The sequence below is a fragment of the Lampetra fluviatilis genome, chromosome 2 (assembly GCF_964198595.1).
Source record: "Lampetra fluviatilis chromosome 2, kcLamFluv1.1, whole genome shotgun sequence".
Classification (NCBI taxonomy): Eukaryota; Metazoa; Chordata; class Hyperoartia; order Petromyzontiformes; family Petromyzontidae; genus Lampetra; species Lampetra fluviatilis.
The window spans coordinates 3,018,516-3,042,878 of record NC_136276.1 but is presented as its reverse complement, the minus strand read 5'-3'; the positions used below and the strand labels follow the sequence as shown (position 1 = coordinate 3,042,878).

General features: G+C 47.5%; 1 protein-coding gene across 2 annotated transcripts in view; it reads left to right on the top strand.

The window, feature by feature from the left end:
* SPRYD3 (SPRY domain containing 3) overlaps window positions 1–24,363 on the top strand; it is a 129,761-nt gene that overhangs the window by 60,559 nt on the left and 44,839 nt on the right. The window contains exons 5-6 of one of the 2 annotated variants that reach the window (XM_078866711.1): window positions 10,063–10,212; window positions 11,731–11,745. In XM_078866711.1, coding sequence (XP_078722837.1) covers window positions 10,063–10,212; window positions 11,731–11,745 — 165 coding nt within the window. The remainder of the gene's footprint in view (window positions 1–10,062; window positions 10,213–11,730; window positions 11,746–24,363) is intronic. The other variant, XM_078866710.1, reaches the window with a different exon arrangement.

Sequence of the window (24,363 nt, the reverse complement as noted above, 5' to 3'; positions counted from 1 at the left end):
TGCGTGCCGAGAGCCTGTTTGTCAGGAAAGGAGGACCCTGGGATTGCCGGCGTCGGCTGTCTGCCGGGTTACCTAGTTCTCATCTCCAGCTGCCGCACTTCCATTCTGGCTGGCCTGCAAGGCGCTTTCGTTGCTGATTGTGGTCGCCGTTGGGTCTTCATTCACACACCCCTGGCTTGGAGCCTGGTGCTCTTAATCTGTCCATGACCTGCCCAAGTGACTACTGGGCTAAAGGTCAAGCACAAATGAACTGGATGTTTGAGCAATAATCTTATAGCTGTGATAAATGGACATTTGACAGGTGTGTATTCATAGGTAGGCAGTACAAGTATCTTGAGTGTTTGAATCATCCGGTGGATAGCAACATGTAGTGGTTGGTGCAATGCACTATTATCTCAACGGCCTAGGTTTGATTCCTGGCCATGCGCATGAGTGGCTGGATCTCAACCTGGGTGGCATCCTTCATTGGTCATTTGCGTATATGACTGGAGGTCATCGAGTGGCACAACATGGAAAGAGCAGCAAAAGTATAATCAGATTATAATTTCTCAACAATTGTATTCCGCCAAGGTGGACAATTAGATTGGGTAACGTTGCAAGAATGGAGGACGACACTGCAACATGCGGTGGCCTCCGACTGTCCATCCAGAAATAGAGCGGATCAGGTCTGACTCGATCATGGCGCCGTTGAGTTGGCCATCCAAGGGGCTCGTGGTTTCGTCAGATCTGTCGTGATCCCGGCCTAACCTTGCAAGAAGCCTCCTTCTAGAGTGCGGTAAAACGTGGACACTCTGGATGGTGCTACGGGCCTTCGTTGCCTACGCGTTTATAATGATGATGATGATGGATAATTAAAACCAATACTATTGCAGCATGGTCGTCACGGGGTGCTGTAGTACTGGAAGCAAAAAAGTTCATTTTGGACGTGCTTACGTGTTGGGCAGTCATTTGTCCCCACAAATGTCCAACGCTTAACCCATTGACGCAAGTCTGTGGCGGCTAGGCGTCTACCGCTGCATGACCGCATAAAGGTTTTTGTTGCTGTTGGGTGTGCTGTACGGTACCACGCGGTGTGGCTTGACCTCGTGACGAACGAAAGGTTTGACCGACGGAACGATGACATCGTGCACCGCCCGTCCGGAGCACGGGTGGAAGGGACACATTTTGGCAGGGAATTCAATCCAAGCCCAAGTGATCCACTCCCCTCATCTGCCGATAACATTGTGGACCCACCGGCACTCCTTCCGCGTGTATGCTTTGGTGTGTGAGCACGTTCCTCATTTGACTGTGTCTTTTGGCGCACACCGCATTCTCTTTCCCAAGCGTATGATTGCACATGCGTCTTTGCTGGCGTGTTCACGTGTATGTGTGTTACCCACACACGTGTTCAGAGTTTGCGCACGCAATGTACGTGACGCGTACGTGTGAGCTTTGCAGTTGTACGAGTATATGAGTGTGTATGCGTGTGTGTTCGCGCGTACGCACATACGCAGTACGCTCGTGTGTTTGAACTATACCGGGTGCGCGTGTGCGCACACAGATGAGGTCTCACATTGAATCTCGTCCCACGTTCTCTGGGAACGGTATCATTTCCTCCGACCGGTTCCCAAGGCAGGGGGCCCAGGCAGCCCGCTGACATTCTCGCTGAAAGGTGTTTAAACAATCGCTGGATAAATTGTCAGAAACTGGGAATAAATAAATAATTGCAAACACATCCTCTTCCTTTTCCTGCTGGACTCCTCGGTGAGAAACTCTCCTCTCCCGTTTGCTTATTTATTTGTTTACTCGGGTATATTTTTTTCGACGTGCCATGGCTCACGCTGCGAGAGGAGGAAAAATACACATCGGCTTGCCAGTGATTGTGTTAATGAAGAGCAAGAGTGTCCTCCCTTCAGCACATGCAATCAGGCTGTGATCTAGACGTAGTCGACCCAGCATACCGTTGACCTAATGCAGTGGTTCTCAGAGTGTGCTCCCCGGACCACCGGGGTGGTCCGGGACTGTCCTCCAGGTGGTCAATGGGGCTGCTGATACAAATGCAGATTTATCCGGACAATAATGACAATGTTTATTGTACCTTTTGCCTCGGACAGTAATGAATATTATAGTGATATTTTATTTTTTTAAATGAAGTTAGGTAAACTACCCTGATTGAACTACCCTAACCCTAGGAAAAACCTTATAACTGCATAAAAAAACATGTTTCGGTAATATGAATGATTTTGTACTACTGGTATTGAGAGAGATAAGTGAATGCGCTTTGTCACCAGGGGTGGGGGCTGAGTGGTCTGCTGGAAATGTTTGCATCGACTGAGAGGTCCGCGGGCCTAACAAGTTTGAGAAACACTGCATTAATATTACGACAATTGAGTACATACCCACGCCACACCTTACCATCACCTGCACACAACCTTGGTTCTGTGGCAAAGTCCCATAGGAATTTTCCCTTAATTAAATTCTTTTAAAAAACATAACGTATTTTCAATTACTACCAGGCTTACAGTGCATCATCGTTTCCATAACCATGTGACTCATGCATGTTATAGGAAATGTGTTGCTGCTATTTCGGTAGTACATATATAAATTACAAAAACTACTAGATTTTTAACTCACCCCAACTGTGACAAAAGTCTCTTGGGGATTGCTTATTATAAATTCCACATTGGCAGTAAGACTTGGAAAACCCTTATTATGCTTATTGGTAAAGTAACAAAATAACATACCAATGCGCCTAAATAAGACAGTTTGTAATCAGTGCAATACTTCCTGCTATGACACGTGGTTCAGAAATGTGGTCATTCACAAAAAATACGGAACAGAAATTTAAAAGCACGCACAGAAGCATGCAGATGCATGCTTGGAATTACATTGAGAGACAGGATTGGAGAACTCATGTAAATTAATGATATCATCCAAACTAATCAAGCAAATTCAGTGGGCTTGTACAGGACACACCGCTAGCTGGGGTGATGGCCGATGCATCCAGCAGCATCATTTACTGTGGCTGATGACAGGTGAGATCATAGTCACTTAGACTCTGGGAGATGTCCTGTGCAGTATTGATTCTGGTTCCCCCGGAACAATGGGATGTTCGCTGTTGCTAGGAGATTCTCATACTGGAAATAAGCTTTTTGTTCGATAAAAATAATAAGTTGTAAAATTGTCAAAAATGTGTACAAGGATAAAGAAAAGGAATGGGATCGTTCACCTCGAGTTAGTCCTGGTGACAAACTTTGCAACTTTTTTTGGCATGGCTGCATGTACATCCTGAAGACTTTTCATTGCGGGACAATGACCTCATGGATTTTACAGAACTAATGAAAAAAAAAGTTAAATTCAAAGTCATTTACTTGGACTGTTTCCAGATTCGCGTTACCAGTAGTTACGTTCCCCAAGTTTTCTCCCATGATGTCAAAAAAGTAACAAAAAAACTGAAGGGATAAATGATGTCGATTACGGGGTAAAATGTTAAAGCAGGAAGTAGGGGAGAAACAAAGAGTGGAAATAAAGTGCCCAAGAGAGCCTTTGCGAGGTTCAAACCGGATCTAAAGTAGCTGCTACTGCCATGAGACTTGCCCTGGGGCCCAGCTGTTGTATGGGTTGCATGAAGCGGTCAAAATGTTCGTGACGGTGATGCTGGTGCCGCCAGGTGTGCTGCGTAAGTCACATTTGCAGTCTGTTCTGGGTCCTGCACGAGCCACTTGTGGGCCAAGCTCCTCTACGTCAGTTTCTCCCGTCAATCAAAAATAGGTGATGTGCGACACTTTGCTACAACCTCGGCGGTGTTCGATCGAAACAAAAGCTAGTCTTGCGTGTTGATGATTGACAAATGAAAAAGTAATCTGGTTTGCATTGGGGAATTGTTAAAACGGCCAAGTTGAGAATCATTTCGGGGCATGATTAAGCAGAGCGAGGGTTTTTCGTCGAGGTTCCTAGTCTCTGTTGAACGTTTTGGGACTTTAAAGGCACAGTGTTTTTGTTTTTAGCAATTGCACTATGTGGGGGAACTTTGGGTGGCATCATTCATCAGTCTATTCCATGGCTCGAGGGGCAAACAATAGCAATGACATCTGCCAAAGAACGCGCTGTTCTCTGCGAGTTGGGCACACGAAAAAAAACAAGGCACGAATGTCAGTCACCGCAAATTTGGACAGGGCCACGCTTGGCAAACCGGTCGAACACCTTTACACTACAGGGAACCGCACTCGAGGGTTATTCCTAGAAAAGCTCGAGATTTTGGCAAGTTTTGAAATATAGATATTGAAGCAGAAGCAAGGTCGTTTTAGGAGATTACAAGTTCTCACGACCCAGACAGTGGCGCTTTTTAAGTGCCGAGAGGGTTAAAACGCATGGACAGTTGCTGCCTTCAGACAGTGTCGGCTTTATTTCAAAGACTGGGGCATGTTAGCCGCTGGTTGTTACGACACTGCTGTGCCAACGCGCCGCCATAAGCTGCAGCCGCTACTTCTCTTTGAAGGAAAATGTTTTCCCTTCATTCTTCTGGAATGCACAGCCGCCATCTAGATTGATGTGTTTTAAAGGAAAAATAATATTACAATAATAATAGAAGTTAAAATGCGCTTTATATAAGCTATTTCCTTCGTGTTTTATGATCTGTCAAATTGAAATACATGGACCATTGCCACACTGGGTTTGTGGGGGGTGTGCAAGAGGTTATGTAACGCTGCACCTTATAGGAGGAAATCGGACACTTGTGTCGATCTAAACATGGTGGCTACATAACATGACCCGGTAATCGCTGGGGACTTGCGAGCTTCGTGCCACACAAACAAGTGTAGCCTCGTGTCAGATTTGGAGCCTTTTTGGCCATGGTCGTGGCCAAAAAAAGCGAACACCATCTGTAGATCTGTAAATGGCCTCGAGGGTACGGTGTGGCCACTGGTACACGCCAAGATGTTTTGTGATTGTTGTTTTTCAGCGCATCTTGTGAGCATTAAAGCCTCTAAAAATTTACCAAGCGTTGTTTCGGTCACATTGGCACGAGCACGTCCGATATGTTGTGTTTTGTCGCGAGTGCTTTGTTTCGCGTGCGAGTATTGTATTACCTGGAAGTGTGTGTTGTATTTCTCCCGTGAATGCATGCGATTGAGGGTCGAGAGTGGTCGACTGCTTGAGGTGTGTAGAAAACCCCAGAGCTGTCTGTGTGTGAGGGTTCAGTGATTGTTATTGCAGCGTGTGCGTGTGTGTACGTACCGCAAACATTTTCTTGTAAGCGAGTGACATTGTACGTGTCTGTATACGTGGGTAGAGTGACCAGAGTTCGATCTGTGGCGATTATCTGAACCGTTTCTAAGCCTCCCCTAGGTCACCTAGGCCTTAAATGAGTACCTGAAGCAATCTAACCATCAGAGCTGGCGAGTCAAAGGTGGCCATGTGTGGTACTGGCCACACCACCCCCCCCTCATGCTCCGTACATTCATTAATAAGTGCTTGCTAACAGAAACCTGCACCAAGAGTGGATATAGGGGATCTTTGTCTCTGTATGTATGCCCGTGAGCTTGTATGTCTGTGATTATGCTTATGACTGGGTCTGTTAATGCGTGTGTTAGCTTGTGTGTTTAGTGTGCGTTGGTATGTCTGTTAGCTTGTGTATGTTTGTATGTTGAACTTCCATTGCACCGTTCTAATCCGAGGTGTGTGTGCGTAGCGTGTGTGGGGGGGAGTGGTGGTGCAACAGTTAGCACTGCGCTACGAACCTGGCGACCAGAGCTCGATTCTGACTCACGGCCAATACCAGTGACGGTTATCTGAATTGCTCCTGAGCTTTCCCTAGGTCGACTCAGCCTAAGTTGAGTAACTGGTGCGGTGTGTAAATATCGCCACTAGGGAGACAAAGACAGCCAGGAGTGGTGCTGGCCCCCCATCCCTTTCTGTGTCATGCCAGCTTTCATAGGTGCTCGTGAACAGCACTTGCCCCGACAGTCTCGTAAGGCTACATGGAGGATCTTTGTCTTGTGTGTAGTAACTGCATCTTAATGCATTTGTGTTTAGGTGTGTGCGTGAGAGAAAGTGTGAATAGTAATGTTTGTTTGCGTTTGTAAAAGTCCATGGGGAAAGCATGAGGTTGGGGTGTGGGAAGTGTTTAGGTGAGTTTTCAATATCATTGCCAAGTGTTGCTTCTCAACATAATGAATATATTTGCATAAGCATACGCAATAAAACAAATGTATGTAAATAACTATAGCTCTTAATAACCAATTGAAATACAATATATTGCACGTAACATATGACTTTACTAAGCTGTACAAATGCACAGTTTAACATTACTTCACTAATCGCACCTCCGATTAGCACGATTGGCTACGTACAGTGTGAAAGAAGTTCAACTTACCAACGTACGAAGAACAATTTAAGGCATGCGGCTTGTTTACAAGACTAACAATTTTTGGTTTCAGTGACTTGTACTGATCTCGAATTTGTGCGGTTCAATTGGTTGCCGCACTATCACACAGTTGGCATGCCCTTACAAAGCGCGAGTCGGGCGATCTTTATCGCTGCTGATGGATGATGCACCCCAGTAAGGTTCCTCGAGTGAAGGGGGGCATTGCGGGGTTAGGGTCCGGGACCCGCGGAGAGGAGGGGCCAGCGGGAGAGGAGGCGACGGACGAAGGGAAACCTGGGACCCGTGTAGACCTGCACGCACCGAGATTAAGATGCGGGATTGAATTTCCGTTTGTGCAGGCGCTCTCGTTTCTAATGAAACGGCCGGGGGAGGAAAATGACACCGGGGGGGGGGGGGGTTAGACAAATGCAAGGTAGGCCACAGCCAAGCAGTCAGTGGCCCGAAGAATTTCCATAATGAGAACGTCGTGTTTTCCTGCTGTCACGTCGCGCATGCCAGCGAGATGCGAGCACATGCGTGTGCATCTGGAGCTGCTGCAAGGGCAAGTGGGTGAAAAAATCGGTCAGCCCCCAACTCCCATTGTCAGCAGGACCTGCAGCTGCATGGGCCTCTGTGGCTCTAGGTTAGCCAGCATGTGAAGGTTAACTTGTCTATGAAAGAGTCAAATGTCCTGATGCTTCTGAGCCTACATTGGAATTTCCACATATCCTCTAGTTTGGGCTCAATATCTGCATACGTACATGTGCAGCACTGTTATCAAGCCACTGCTGGATAAGGGTATCTCACACACCGTGTATCTGTACATACACGTGTGCCAATGAGTGCATTCGTTACTAAAATACCACTCATTTATTACTGATTCCTGACTTTCAGAATCAGTCATCAATTTTGAAAATGGTTACCGGTCATCGTTTAACAACACTTGTATTTGTCACTTTCATAATTATGTGCACAGACGTGTACGCACAGTCAGGTACATGTCAACCTGTTATAAACATGTATGGTGTGGCCATTGGACCCTTATTTGGTGCACTGTGCAAGCCCCCAAAGTCGTATATTCTATCCAGAGGTGTTAGCGGGTTCTCTGGTTTAGTTTAGGTTGATTTTGGCACAAGTAAGAGCCATTGGGAAATAAATGCTCATCTTCGATGATGGGAATGACATGGGATTTGGGTCTATGTATGTATACGGCTGTGGTGGTGTGATGGATCTCAAAGTAAGCCCTTGAGTTGAGCCTTGTTAAAAGTTCGCAGCAAATAAGTGGCCATGATTCAGGCTTCAGACAGAAAACGGTGTCATCCGTTTTTTCTTTGTGTTTTTTTAAAGTTATTATTTCAGCATTGTTATCGCCTGTTTAATAATTTTGTTGGCATAACAGTGTGACGTCGGCGCATTTGCCTACGCAGCAGGGAGAGAGAGAGAGAGAAAGTGTGGGCCCCAGTGGGGGGGAGCTGGGCCCATGGCTGGCGGGGGCCTGTGACCGTCATGACGCCACAGGTGCAATGGGCCATCCCACAATTACAGCCATTAGACCCTGAGGGCTTGACGAGAGACTGAGTCCCCCACCCCCAGCCCTGCTTGAGGCTATTGTTTCAGGGTCTTGTCTAACGATTGTGGTGGAAGGTTAAGGGGGGTGCTGGGGTAAACATAGACACACGCACACACATTCACATACCTACACGCACGTATGCAAGAGCATTCGTGCGCCAGTCCATGCGCGCACACATGTTCTTACGTAAGAAGCAAATATCTCCCCATTCAGAATTATGTACTGTTCGGTTAAGTGCTGTATTGTTGAGCTAGAAACGAGAGTGGTGTGGTCTGTGTCTATGTATGTTGAACTTCTTTGGCACCGGATGTCGCCAACCGTGCAAATTGGAAGTGCGATGGAAGGACAACAAACTAACACACAACAAAAAGCAAGTTCTATGCTGGTGTTGACCACACTCTGAGTTGGGTTCGAATTTTAGGTTAAATCTACCTGGGGTAGGCTCAGGCCATATTCATATTACATGGCCACAGGTGGACATAATAAGGAATTGTGCCCACATCACCATGATCGTAGCGCAGTGGACCACGTCTTCTACACCGGGCTGATTTAGTCGCGAACACCCCGTCGTAGACATGTAGGAGCAGGTACACACACATGATGCACATCGACATGAATTCACCTACCCCTACACGACAATGTCACGAGTGTGCGTGTGTGGCAACAAGATGATGCACGTGCAAATAAAAATACGGCCAAAAGCACATGCCAGTGCACAAATACGTTTCTTACGTTCCAAAGCATAAGTGCACGTGTCCGCACAACATCGGTCACAGATTTGTTTTGTCCATTTGCGTATCATCAGTGTGGTGCAGCTGTGCACTGGCCAAACGAATTATTCCATGACGTCCTTAGACGAAGTGTGACCCTTTAGACAATCAGACACAATGCCTTTCCCACAAGTATGGAAATCAGCATACCTTATTCATAGAGTAGACACGCTCGCACACGAATACTGGGTTATGTAAACATACAAAGTGGTACAAAAGTGATTAAACAGCATTGTGCAAATGTACTTAGATACGATGTTTATTGATATTCAATTAAAGAAGAGTTTATCAGTTATATAATGTGCTGAACTTCATTACAAACGATACAGTAAGATGATTATAATTATTCACCCTTGTTGTTTGGTAGCTGCTGTGTGGCAGAAGTAGTTGCTTGTCAGTGTTTTCACAATCACCAGAGTTGTCAAACTAAGAGCCTGTGAGTGCTGTAACTAGAAAATAATGGGTGGCTTCACTAACTTGGCACTAATGTTACAGCATCTCTGTTCGTGTGTGCCCTTATGTAAGATTTACAGGGGTTGTGAGAAATGTAAGGTAGATTTTCGCCAAAATTGATTGTTATATTAATTATGATGTAAAATGTGCACAAAGGTGTTTGGCATTTCTTTGGCGGTCGCCTGGGTTTATGTGCGGCTTTCGTGGGTTTTCCCTTCGGTCGACCATTTTCTTTGTTTTGTATTTTATATTTTTATCAACCGTTTTATCATAGTATTGGTTGCCATGGGTTTTGTTATTTTTGTTTTGACATCAAGCGTTATTTTAAAATACAATTTTTTCCAACAAAGTCCCAATGATTATAACATGACATACTTGGTATAGGCATAATATATAAATATTCCAAGTGGCTTTCAAATTCCAAATGACTGCCGATTAATTCACAATTAATCTGTCTCCTACAAAGGAAGATAGACATGCTAACATATCAGAAAATGTGCTCCACGCTTAGCAAAATATAATCCATATAATCCAATATGGCTACCAAACATTATTTTGCAAAATATAGATGATTATTTGTGTAAAAGACTGGAAGCATTTACCAGAGAATGTTCACGAATGCTGATGCTCACACAATATCAGATGCCTCATGTAACAAGGGCAACGGGACAAAGACACCTGAGCATGGCGATAGCCAGCTCTTCCGCTTGTAATCCACGACAGATTTAATAGGTGCTCGTTAACACCACATAGAATGACAGTCTTATGTATGTTGAACTTATTTCGCACCGTACTTGGCCAATAATGCTAATTGGAGGTGCGGGGGGAAGGCGAAAAGAGCAAGCACAAATAGCAACAAGATCTCGACGCTTTGACAGTCCAGAAGGGTGAATGGGAAACACCTTCCCCTTTGTGCCCGTGCGCAGCTGCTGGAGTATGTGGGGCGAGGCCGGAGCATCATGGATGTGGGGCTGGCTCAGGCGAGGCATCCTCTCAACACCACCGGACACTACTTCGAGGTGGAGATTATCGACCCTGGCGAGAAGTGCTACATCGCCATCGGGGTCGCTCGCAAGGTATCCTAGTCACGTGCACATGTGCGCCTTCAAAGTACAACATGTGCATCACGATCGCCGATCGTGTACGTGCGTGCACGTGTGCGTGCGTGTGTCTTATGTTTTGGGGAACGAAAGTGCAGCGGTTGGCGCATTGTGCTATGAACCCAGTGACCGGAGTTTGGATCCTGCTTACGACCAACAACTGTCCTGGGCCTCCCTCTAGGTCGACTCAGCCTTGAATGAATACCTGATGTGGTGTGTTATCTTCAACATAAATGCGGCCGGGCGAGGTGTTGGCAACCCACCTCCGCATGGGGCATGCTGGCCTTCATAGGCGCTGCTCGCGAACAGCACTTGCCCCGTCAGTCTGTTAAAGGCTATACGAGGGGATCTTTGTCTTTGTGTGTGTATGTTACCAAAAAGAACATATACATGTGATTGAAAATAAATAAATGTTGTAAATAAATAAATGTTGTTAATCTGAGAAGTAGATCTCGACGCTTGGACAAATGGCCTTTGTCAAGTGTGTATATATATGTGTGTGAGTATAATGAGCGGGTGTGTTAGTGAGATGAGAACCATAATGTCGGCTGGGTGGGAGGGAACCATTGCACGAGCCTCCCGGTGCTCGCTGCTAATTTGGGAAGGCGCCAGCGTTCTGCTTGTAACGGATTAATCAGCAGCAGGCCTTGCTGGGCGGCCTCGCTACCTTTGACCAAAATGTTCGTTGTATTTGGAGCGGGAGTCCATTCCCCGGGTGGATTCTGGCCCAGGGAGAGGCGTGCACGCGCTTGTGCGCATTCATCCGCGCGTGTGCACGTGCCCGTGTGTCCACACACACCCCCCGACGTGCAGCCTTGATTTCACGGTCTCTGTGTAGGCCCATCACGGCAGTGTTGGAGAAATAAGTGTCGCCATTTGATGAAAGCAGATCCTACAATTATTCCCATTTATTCTCGTACGAGGACGTGTTTAGGGTCATGGGTGTAGTGGCACCAGGCTCTCTCACCTGCCTGTCCTCACCACATGTCCCGGGTACTCGGTGGCCTGACGAGGCCTGTTTGTTGCGGTTGCACCCGACTCAAGAGCCGCATGGCTCACAGGGCTATACCTAATGAATGAAACTTGAAACTTGTATACCCAAACCCGCTTGGCACTTTGGGAGGTTAATGGTACTGCGAGATGTCTTCACAATGTACGTGTGATAATGATGTTGTGTGCCTGCGTGATGTACAGCGCCGTGTGCTGGAATAAATTGTGACGTCACCCTGTGAGCATTGAGGGTGCAGTGGTTATCCTGGTTAACCCTCCAGAACTGCCGAAAGCATACGAACCTAATGGCGGGACCCAGGGATCCCATAAGCCCCCGGCTCTCGCATAAACTGCATTGCGACGTCATTTTATGTCTGTTGAAGGCGAACGATGCGGCACCTATTCCTCTCGACGCGCTCTACACGATGCGCTAATCAAAGTTTCAAAGTTTTGTTTCTTCTGCACATTCGTCCTCGCTGCTGCGCTTGGACGACATGACAACAGAATGATCCTTGCCAGGTGGGTCGCGGTGTTTATGTGTGCGGTGGGACGGAGTCGCCAAAAGTAAATAATTTAATTACGACATTGACTTCCGTTTATTCGGGACCCCGGGGTCCCGCCTTGAGGTTCATATGTAAGTAAAGTGCACATTGATGATAATACTATCCAGAAACACTGATGTGCTTGCGCTCAAGTGTGCTTGTACTTACTGTCGTGAGGAGTGAGCTTTTTTGCATTCTGTGCACGTTGTAAACGTTCCTTGCACGTTGTAAACGTTCCTTGCATGAACCCAAAGACGCGTGTGAATTAGAGGGGCGTCGACCCAGTCTTTATAAATCCATGTCACCTCCACCCCCTAGCCCATAACTCTCAAACATGTGTGCACGGTGGGGAGAGGCTGCGCCCTAGACTGCCTGAGTCATCTCAAACGCAGGTGTCCCATCGGTGTTGCACAAGCCCTGTTTCATTTGGCTTGTGACGAATCTTCTGTCGGGAATGGCACAATCTGACCCGAGTTTTAACGGGATTGTGTTTCTCATCGTTTAAAAAAAAAAAGCGACCTCTTTACGACAAATGCGTGCTCGTGGAGAAGGCAAGGCAGGTGGCTTGTGCACAGCAGGTAGATCAACATTGTATCTTGAGAGTCGGGCTTCATTTATTGAACAAAAATTTAAAGCAAAGGTCAAATACATTTGATGATGGCCACTGTGCAGATGGAGCTATGAAGTCAGCCCATGTGCAGGTGCTTGATAGATTATTACATCACAGGATCGTGAGAGGTGGCGACGGTTTAGGGAGGCCTTCCACCAGCAGTGGATTGATCATGGCTGATTATTGGAGGGTGTGGAGGGTGTTTTGTACAGCACTGCACTGGGTTTAGGGTGTATGGCACTTCGAAGAGTGCAGAGTACTGTGCAGGGTGCAGTACATCGTGTAGGGTGCTGTGCATGGTGTACGATGATATGTACAGGGTGATTCGTTGTATGGTGCTGTGCAGAGTACAGGATGTCAGGCAGGGTCTATGTTTCGATTTAAAGCTTTTGTGACTGCAGGGATTCATTTTCTTGGTTCTTTCGGTAAAGTCACGTAGAAGGGAAATAATACGTGACTTTACCAAAAGTCACGTATTATTGTTGTTGTAAAAGGTACATAGTGTTTTTGTAGGGCTTTATTTAGGATATGAAACTCATAGGTTCAGTGCAAGGTGTGGTATATTGTTGGCTGTCGGGTATTCTTTGGGGACGCCACAGTGGCGAGATGTTAACTACCTCGCTAGGTATACAGGAGGTCGTGGTTTCGATCCAGACCCTGACACCTGTGTATTTGGAGTTTGCATGTTTTCCCCGTAGTCGTCCTTTGGATTTTCCCACCACATTTACAAACGTGCGTTTAGAGTATTTGACTGCTAGAAATTTGCACGTGATTATAAGCCACTTCGTTGAGCTATCATTTTTGGCCAGGTCGCTTCTGAAAAAGTGCTATACAACTCAGTGGGAATTTCCTGATTTAAAAAAAAAGTTATTTTCTTATTTTTAGTTTATTGGGCAGAGTGCTGACTTGCATTTTTATTGCCTATGTTAGAAGTTTGCTTTGGAGAGATTATACGCCCCATGGTTTATTTTAACTTTGTTTACATATTTATATTTGTTTGTGCATTAATTAACATGTTTATTTCAAACTGGGTTTGTTGTTCCCGAAGGGAGTCTTAAAGTGTTGATATATATATAACTCGTGTCCGGCTAGTCAAGACGCAGAAAGCTGGTGTGCTAGCTACTTTTATTAGTTTGTTCAATAGCCGATTTGATTAGCTGGCTTACAAAGACGGGGCTCTTCTGCTTAATATGCTGAAGGGACATAAACAGAATTGATAACTTTCAGCATGATCGCAATCCTCCATTCTTTTATTTCCACTGTTGGATTAGACACTTCACATTTAGGCGGTCAGCCCCGGCTGCCGTGTGCAGCTCAAAACTGTCTCGCACTATTTTTTGTGTTCTGCTGGAATCGGTACGTCTCGTCTTCCCAGCTTCATCCTTCGGCTGCCTCACCGTTGCTTCCAGTGAGCGGATTCTGCCATGTTACTACGCTGAAGAGATGCGTGTGTGCCCTCCAAGCCAGATTCATTTCTGAAGCATGCAGGATTGATGTGGAAGATGAGCACATTCATCTGAGCGTTAACGTAATAAATATTTATTTGTCCAATTTGTATTGATATCCAAGGACAGTCATGAGCAATAATGTATGAGATGTGATGTGTAGACACAGTTTCATGAAAATAAACTGTATAATTTAGAATCCCAAACAGTTTAGTTGTCGCCTGTAATATTTCCACAAAACATCACCTTGATTAAATTACCATCACTTCATTATCCATGGGTAACTCTATTGAGCTGTATTTTCTCATTTTGTAAGTTGACTTGCGTCCCTCTACTGGGTAATTTTAGTAATTGCTTCATTTGGCCACGCTTCTTTGGCCATGACATCGGCACACAATTGGACACCGTACCATTGAAAAGTGTCCTTGCGGCTCTTATGTCCACAAGTCAGTGAATGGAAAACGCGCGCCGGAAAGCAGCATGACCCGACTTGGATAAAAAATTTCCTGCGGAACATTTTGTCAGCGGGAAAGAGATGGGGACACGTTGTGAAGAACTGGTATGGATGCGAGACCTCCAGACCACCTGTTCACGTTTCACACAGCTGGAGCACGTGTGAAACGAGCTTCACAGCGGCCAAGCATGGTTCTTTTGTGTAATGTTTCAAAGAATGACATTTCCCGCATGCTGGGCAGTATCTTCTAAAGGTCAGTGAAGAATTAGCGGATTAGTGAATAAGTGAATTATTTTCTCTTTAAGCGTGTGAGCTTGTCTCGCGTTATTATGTTTCCCTTTGTTAGGCAAACTCGGCTCGGAATATCAAAGGACTATAAGGTGTTAAAGCAGGACAAGATAGCTCAAGTCGCCTGTCTTCGAGACGGTTCTTGTTCCGTGCATAAAGTGTCGGCGTGTTGCGTATACCGAGCCTTTTAATAATGCAGCCGCAATGCCAGTAAAAGCCGGTGGTAATACGATGTCTTCCTGGCTTCACGAAGCGCTCATTAAAGCACCGTCCAAAAAAGTTTGAGGTTATTTGGGGTCGAGGGGAGATGAAGAGGCCCGAGGACATGTGCGCCTATATTTAATTAGACTCAAACCGCTGCACTGAGCTATGGCTAATGCCAAAAAAAAAATCCTACAGTTAAGGAGGAAGCAGGACTTGGGACAAAGATTTGCACTTGGGCTAATATGTACACGTGTCCCTCCTGGAGAACTATGTTAAGTTGCAGCGGACAAGGGCAGGTGAATGTAGCCCATCAAGTGCGAGTCGGCCGCTGAGATGGAAAAGTTATTAAAACGGTGCAGGTGTCTCGTGGTTTTGAACCGACGGACACGCGGACTAGGTTTGGCAATGATCCTGCGTCGGTTTTCCATCGTTAGGCATGCAACAGATGCCTGCTCGTAAAACACACGGACACGTGCGCACGCGGCCTTGCACGCAAAAGCAGCGGACGCACTTGCACGCGAACAGCCGCGTGCACACACACATCCACACGAGCGGCTTTGTGCGCGCACAAAATGTGAACAAAGAATCCCCAATTAGTGTCTTCTACTTCTGGGGGCCAAGTGAACTTGGGGCCAACTCGTTTACCTTGATCACAATGCGGGGTTCGAACATCTCGCCACTGCTTCCTACATATATGAACACTTGGCGCGTAATTCTACGCAGGCCTACAATGCTATTGGCGGCTATTTTTACATCCGTGCGGCCACTCGTGTCAACTTATCAAATGTATAAAAAGTACCACAGTGATATTTATAAACACTGTTTTCACAACATTGCTGCATATTTGTGGCAATATAATCGGCACTTCATGACTTAAAGGACACCGTTGGTGATTGATAGATCAACTTTGGCACCGCGCGACTCGGTGGTGACAGCTCACAAACAGGTCCCACGAGGCGTTTAATTCCCGATAGCCTACAATTCAGCACTGCGGTATGTGGCTTGAGTCAGAGTGTAAAGGTCATTTAAATGCCACGCTAGGAATGCCAGGTCAGAACCTCAAGTGCATTACATCATAATAGAATGCAGTGCCTGCTGGTAACGTGGGGTGCGGTGATGCCAGAAAAGAGGGATCGTTGGCTGGTCCAGACTGGATGGAGATGTGCATTACGATGTGGAGCCTGAAGTGCGATGTTGAAGAATTCCCCGGAATAGGTGACAGAGATTGAAAAGTTATAGGCTACAATGGAGGTGAACAAGTTGATTGAGAAGCTGTTACAGAGATGACGTGTGGAGGTAATACAATTATGTGGTGGCTCATTTAATGGTGGAGTAGTTGATGGTGAAAATAATAGTGTGGAGGGGGAAGGCATGAGATAAATCGATAGTGGAGGTTGTGATGAAGGAGCTGATGGCCGAGTTTGCTGGATGAGATAGGTGATGAAAATGGATCGGGTTATTTGTGAATGCTAAGGTAGAAGACTGCTGGATAATGAAAGTGTGATGGAGATTGGTCCAAGAAATGGGGATAGTATTGAAACAGCAAGAGTTAATAAAAAAAAAATGTTACTTGATAAGAACAGTGAGATAAAAAAAAATACTTGATCTTGCACCTCTGTTCAAAAGATAATGTAATACAGCTGATATCATCCAGCCGCGCTAATGAACACTGCGAACAGAAAATCAGTGTCACGGACTCTGATCATGTGTTTCTAAACTAATTCCCCCTTCTGATCCAAGGTACACATGGCTTCATAGCTGTGGATACCTGGCACACAGCTACTGTTTTCCTTCTCATAAAAGCCACTCTTCTTTGCGTCACCGTGGCGGGAGGGGAGCGGCCTCTGTCCCTCTTTTGCCCCCTTTCGGGCGGTGCCCTATGTCTGGTCAGGAGCCCGGCTGGCGGCTGCCCGGCGGATAGGGGTGCGTTTCCTTTTTTTCAGACGAACGCACATGGTTGTACGTGCGCGCGGGTGTCGCTCGTTAAATCTGGGTGTCGCTCGATAATCTGGGTGTGTGTCGCTCGATATTTTCCCCGAGATAAGCTCGCGTCTGTCATCGCCTCGCGGCCTCGCGGCCCGGTCCATGTGCCGCCCTCATCCGCCGCCGCCGCCGTCGCCCTTCACCAGCCGCGGCACGGTCACGCGCGGTGGAGCGCGCCGGTCTTGCCGTCCCACGCCTCGCGTCTCGCACCCCCGAGCCAAAAGTGCGCGAACTTGATGTTTTTTTTTCATATTATTCTTGAGACTTCAGACAACACCTCTGTGACGTGCGTCGGGGTGGGGAGGGTGGAATCAAGAGCGCTGCTGCCACCATTGTCATCGACCCCATACTCACCCACTCCGCCCCAAATTATCACTGACACATGCAACATCACCTCTGTGCTTCTATGCCTGATCCTGGCCCACCCTTTAATTTAGAAGTGTACCAAATATGCTATAATGCCGAACACTGTGAATGCATTGTATGTGCGTATGTTGAACTTCTTTCACACCGTGTCTAGCCAGGTACTTTGGTTAGGTATCTGGCTGGATACAAATGCTAAGCCAAATAGTTTTGTTCCTGTAATTAGAGTTGAATTACAAACAAATATGGTGAGATAAGATAGCTTACATACGCATGCAAATTAAGAGGGCCGTTAATACAGTGATGTAGTGGTAAGACACTGTCGCGAGAGATGCAGTAATAGCTCCGACGAGATGCAATTATGAGAAAGATGTCGTGGGTTGAGAGATGAAGGCAAGAGAAGGAGATGCTTCGATTTAAAGCTTTCGTGACTGCAGGGATTCATATTCTTGGTTCTTTCGGTAAAATCACGTAGATGATGATTGCTTGTGTTGCAATCGAAACGTCGTGAGAATTGTATCGTTTTATTTTTATTATTTTATTATTTCCCTTATACGTGACTTTACCGAAAGAACCAAGAAGAAGGAGATGCTTTGAGATGATATAAGAAAGTAGTGGATGGGACAGAAATGTAATGAGATGAGAAAGTCCAGCATACATTTATTCAGACAATAAAGAAGAAAGAGAATAGTAGCATTTTCCGGATGAGATAGAAGGAGAGGGCTGGTAGGAGATACACATATTCCTGCATGATAAGAGGTGATTGTAGATGTATCTAAATGGGACAGCAGAAATGCATTCAGATGAGACGGAGGAGCAGAACAAAAGAGGACGTCGTCATTAAAGGATTCACGACCCCGTGTGCCCGCACATCGTGCGGCCACAAAGGTTACATGCTGAGAAAGTCAGTTAAAGGGTGTAGCAAGAAATACTGTGACAATTCTGTTTTTCTACCTTCACTACACATATGCATAACTTCTTGTAACATTTAAGATTTCTAAGTGTTCACTCATTCTGCTGAATCCAAATAGTGGAGAGAAAATTTGTTTGCATGTCTACCAACATGATTCAAATTTCGTATTCTGTGCACGCATTTCATGCAGAGGTTGCGGGAAGAGCCATTGACAGATATTGATGGTGGGGGGGGGTGGTAGTGACTCATGGTTGGAGAGTTTTTAAGGCGAGTCCCGAAGAAACTCGACCATCTGTCCCCAAACCCCTCCGGCCCTACCTGTCCAGTTAGAAAAATGGCTCTGTTTTAACGATGTTTTATTTACTACTCACGCCACGTGCGGCTAATTGAATGCAGGTGAAAACAGTAAAAGGTCCATTCTTCGCGAAGGTAGCATTTCAGTTTGAGGACAATCTGCACGGGGACAAGCAGTGAACGTCAAACGTTGATGCATAGTGACGGAGAAGCCGGTGTGCTGCTGACGAGCTTTTGGAGGAGATGGAGACCAAATATTTTAATTTTTTGAATTGATTAATACTTTTAGAAAATGCCCACTGTCAAGGTGTCTCAATGCCATGCTCTAATCCAGTGTTGGGAATTCCTTCATCACAACAACGACGACCAAAATGTCGTCTCTTGAGCATCATTTATGGCTTACCTGAATAAACAATATAATTCTAGTAACTCCAGAACGATCCTGAGCGCACAGGCAGGTGTGTGAATACGGCACAATGGTTAGATCGTTGCACCAATGTCTCAACAGTCAAAATTCAATTCCTGTCCATGCGCACCAGTGTCGTCTCTCTGTCTGGAGTCCGAACTTGGCTTGGACCAATGTTAGGTTAACTTAGCTTAAAATGAGCTTGTAATAATTATCATCATCAATGCTCCAGACACAAAGGCGGAAGCCGGGCTTGGTACTGCTCGCAATAACCAATCGCGCATCATGCCTGCCTTAATACACGTTCATCTAATGGCAGTTGTGCTCACAGTCTGAACAGCTTCGTGGAAACCTTTGTTTTTGTGAGTTTGTATGCACACATCTTTGCACCCATGTCTCATTACTCGTCCATTGTGACTGTGTTAGTTCTCCTCCCTTAATTTAATATGTGATGTGTCGGCATATTAAGCTAATGATCAGTGAGGGATTACGGAATCTTGGCTACTTTTGTTGCAGACTCTGCATTTTTTTGTTGAACTCCTTCTCACTCACACTCCTCCCTCCCCCTCTTGCCTCTCTCTCTCTGTCTCTCTTGCCACTTCCACCAACCAACATACTCTCTCTCTCCCATCACATTTTCTGTTTCTTTAGCTGCCGTTTTTCTTCTCCCTCCCTCCTTCTCTCTTAATCATCCTCTCTGTCTCCATCACCATGCCCATCTCTCCCCAACTCTCCCTGTCTGTCTTCTCCCACTGTGCCCTTTGAAGTACAAGGATTATAATGTGATATTGAGGTGGGTTTAACCTTCCACCGTTGGGGTCACATAATCCTGCATTCCATGACTGGTCAGGGTTTCGGACAACCATGACCCAATGCACAGTGTCCTCTTTCGCTGCTATCGGCAGCGACACAGAAACTTGGCGCCCGCTTGAATAGGTCATTCCCTCTCCTGGGACAATGAGCACCATCCTATGGCAACCTGTAAACACTTGGCCCCACGATACCTTATGTTAAGTGGCAACATGATGCACCTCGCTCAATATTGATGGGTAGCCCATCTGAGCTGGGCAATGCTCGGCACTAAAGAGCAGTGTACATCCACACTGAGCATCAACCCCCCCTCCCCACCAGCACCCGGGCTTGCGTGCCCTCCTCCTCCTTCCCACCCACTCTACCTTCTCCCCCCCCCAACCCAAACCATTCCAGCCCCAGTGGGGGAGGGGGGTTGGGTAGCATTTTAGAGTGTCTCTTTATTAAAATCCCAGAGCGGGGCGCTTGCTGGTTTTGACGGCCAAAGGGCAAGAGGGGGTGACCTAAATGCATAGGTACATTGTCCGTTCATGTGTCCGTGCATCACCTGTCGCTGATAGGCATGCGGTATTGTCCGCAGGCGTCAATACCCCCCCCCTCCCCTTTTTCCCTCTCGCTACATTTCCCACTGGTCCAGCAGGCAGCCTATGATGGCAATGCGTGTGTTAAAACATAATAAAATGTATTATTTTATTACTTCCCTTCTACGTGACTTTACCGAAAGAACCAAGAAGATGAATCCCTGCAGTCACGAAAGCTTTAAATCAAAATTTAATGCGTGTGTTGTATTAGAGCCCAGATAACTCGTTCTGTTGCTATACTCTTCGGGGCATATGTTTTAGTTGCGGCTCGGCTGCTCTGCCTTGGCCTCTCACTGAAGCCCCAAGGCTTGAGCCGCTCATTTGCTTCCAAAGACGTACAATAGGCTCAGCCATGGTCTAGGCTCAGGCTCCGCTACAATAAAAATACTGAGCATGGCTCGGACCGTGTTCGGAGCCAGCTCAATTTAAGCGTGGCTTTGAGCTGGCTCACTTGAGACCGAGCCAAGCCTGAGCTGAGCCATGCCAGAGTACATGCCTCAGTACCGTGTCTTACTCTGGGTGTGCGTTACTGCACAGCATTCATTGCCATCAGGTGGAGATACCCTGCAATTAGTGTATGGCATGTAACGCATTCAGATGTGCCCTGCCCTGTGCATAGTTTGGGCTGTGCCCTGCACTGTTTAGCCGCATTTTGACTTGCTAACCTGAAAATTCCCCCAAGAGCAATACTGTTGCCCAGGTTAGCTGTACGGTGCCCAGTTTGTCTGTGCTCAGCCCAATTTAGCTGTACTTTTCCAGTTTTATCGGTGCCGCGTCCAAGGGTGCTAAAGGTAATATTACACTTGAAGCTTCCCACCCCTGCCTTCCACAACCATGCAGGCACTGTTTGCTATCAAATAACCATCACCCTCGATATAACCCTGTTCCCCAGAACCCTGTCATGCCACCGCTGTGTTGGCATAACTGCGGCTGCTTTAATTGCAGCGCGTGCTGGCCGGCCCGGAGCACTGTTACACAGGCGGCGGCCTTTACCACTCCTCCATTCAGTGGCACGCAAGGACAGGGCACCTGTGAGTGCAGCCATGTTAGCTCTAGGCCTTTTCAGAGTCCGAACTAAAACAGTTGCCTCCCGGCGCGCAATTCGCACGCGGATTTAATAAAGGCGTGGGCATTTAAAACTGATTGGTAAGCAAATGTGCAAATGCAAACAGTTATTTCCGGCGGTAAGTATATGTGTAAATATATATTAAGGGCGAATAATGTGAGTTGTGGACAGCTTGATTTTTTCTGGGTCTTTTTTCCCCCCACCGCTCCATCAATAGACTACCACGACCGCTGACCGAGAGCTCATCTGTTTAATCGATGGGGGGTCACCGCCACCAGCGGTGGTCAGACAAGCCACGGAGCGGCCCTTGGCCTTCGTGTCCATGGCGGCACACGCCTTGCCCACGGCAGTCGCTGCTGGGTGTTTCTTACGAAGCCCTGCAGAGGTCTCTTTTATTTGCGGAGGAGGCCAGTGACCTTTTAACCCCACCTCTGTCGCCGATTTGGTGAGTCCCCTCTCGGCTGATTGCTGCCACATGAACTGTAAGGAGGCAGTTAAAATGTGTTTAAAGTTTCATCGCTGTCCTCGCTGAATGGGCTGTGGCTAAGGAGGTCACTGATGAACTCGTCCAGAGGCTCATCTTGCCAATAATTAGTGTACAGTTCTTCACCACTGAAAACACACTGTACCTCCGCAAAACAGCTGCCCTTTGGGAATGCTGATCACAACCCCGATGAAAGCTCTGCTTGCAGTGCCACTTGACACTGCAATTCAGGACCATTTAGAGGCGTCGCAGTGCAGCAGTGTAGAGATCATGTGGTGTAGCACTGTAGATGTGGCACTCTGGATACGGTTTGCATTGATGTATAAGTACGGCGCTGTCCATATATCACGCTGCAGAGATACAGGGCTGTCTTATAAAGCTGTCATGATATAGACATGTCAGACTTGAGAGACGCACAGCTGCATATATGCCAGCTTTTAGAGATAACGAGCCTGTATGTTACTGTACATAGGGGAGCTGTAGACACGGGGAGATGTGGCGCTGAGCGGGTGGGCGAATGGGGGGGGGGGACGCGAAACTGCGGTGCCGTGGGAGCAGCGGCGGCTGCGTTAAAGGCGTCTCTTGTTGGTGCCACCCCGTGCCGCGTGGCCGGGGCCCTGTGAGGCACCCTTTGTGCGGGCGCGCACGCGGTCGCATGCCTCCGCCGCCGACAAACTCGCCCTGTGTCTCGAGCTCTCGGCGCGCGCTCGGTGCCACGCCTCGCCCGCGACGGCCGACACAACGCAGGCAGCGCGCACTACGCTAATGGGACCTGACGTTCCCTTCGAGTGCGTGCGGGCGGGCTGGCGGGCGGGCGAGGGTGAACCGAACGAGCGTGTGCGCACACGTTGGCCATAATTACCGCGTTCAGCCGGCCGGCCGTGTATTTTAGCAGGCACCGCTCACTCCCTTGCTTTCCCGACGCTCATTCTTTCACACACGCTCGTGCCTTCTTGTCTCCGTATCTTTGTGCATCTGTAGTTGCGTGCGTGTGTTTGCAGAGCATTTCTATGAGGTCTTGGGGGGAGGGGAATTTCTTCAGCCCAGATAACATAATTGGGCAAGGTGGGGACGGCCCTGCTGGGGCTGCGGTGCCTCAAATATTGTCAGAAGTTGCCACCCGTTGTGGGTTGCTGGCTGAGGAACCATCTGTGGAGGAAGTACGAGGGGTGATTCGGAGTCTTGAAACAAGGAAAAGTGCCGGGCAGAGATGATCTCCCAAGCGAACTGTTGAGGGAGGGTGGTTTCTGTGTGCAGACTGCCATACATTGACATCATCACAACTGTCTGGGCCACAGGACGGGTTCTGCAGGATTGGAAGGATGCCCTGGTGGTCCCCCTCTTAAAGAAGGGTGGCCGCACAGATTGTCACAACTACAGGGGTAATCCATCTCGATCCTCAATGTGCCGGGAAATGTGCTGAGAAGGATTATTCAATATCGCCTTGCCAAGAACGCAGAGGAGAAGCTTGCTGAGCCCCATTGTGGTTTCAGGGCAGGGCAGTTCTGCACAGACGCTATATTCTCAGTCTGCTACAGTAGAGTTGTAGTGAATTCCAACAGGACCTATATCGCTGCTTTATTGACTTGGTCAAGGCCTATTATACTATCAATAGGTCAGGGCTCTGGGTTGATCTTCGTACTTTTGGAGTCCCTGTATGGAAGCTACCTGGTCTGTCACTCCACACGAAGCTTCGGGTCTTCTCGGCCACAGTCATGCCCTCTCTTCTCTGTGCTTGTGAAACATGGACCCCTTTAATAGAACATCTGCACCAGTTAGAAACTTCAGGCTGGCCTGTCTATGATCAATTCTGGGTTTAACCAGGCTGTATTGTGTGAGGAGCTCACAGATCCTTGAAAGATCTGGACACATTCCCATCCATGAACTCCTCTGGCGGACAAGGCTATGGTGGTTCATTTAGCAGCTTCTGTTTGGTTGGATAGAGGGTGCTAAACGGGCGTGGAAAGGGCTGGAGAAGAGATGGACTAATACGGTGCAGGAGGATGTGGATCTGAGTGGAAATGCCGAAGACTAGTACCAGCGGTGTCAAGATCGCCCTCTATGGAGGAGGCTCGTGAAGGATGCTACTGGTCAGTTGGAGGCAGCCGCCTTCCAGCAACAACGGAGGACAGAGGAGCGATGCTCACAACAACAAACAAAGTGACGGGCCGCTAAAATGCAGCAAGTTGTCACAGTAGGGGGCACAGGTGGTGCATCTTCCCGTCATCTTAGTCAGTCAACCCACAGCACCTGGCTCTGTCCCATGACCTGTCAGCGAGCCTTCGACACTTCACGTGGCTTCGGGAGTGCACCTGGCTTGGCACAAGCGCCGTGGTGACGTCACTGCCACTTAGTGGCGAATGGCGGCCGTTGTTGTGCGCCGCTGGCTTGCGCTGGTGTGACCCCTTCTAGGGGCATTCCGGGATAATGCCCCCTCCGCTACTGCCACGCACCACAGCAGCAACAGTCACAGTGGGAGCAGTGGCTGCAGCAATAGCGGCAGCAGCAGCAGCAGCAGAGCAAATTGCCTCTAAAAATAATGTTGGATAAATAAACCGAGCATTTCTGGTGCTGTTTATCGAGCTCACAGCCACAGGGTGGAAATCGCCCGCTAGCGTGGCCACTTATGCCAATTGGGCGAAACACATAATGGCAGCATTCACAAAAATAGCCTGTTGACAATTAAAACAAAAG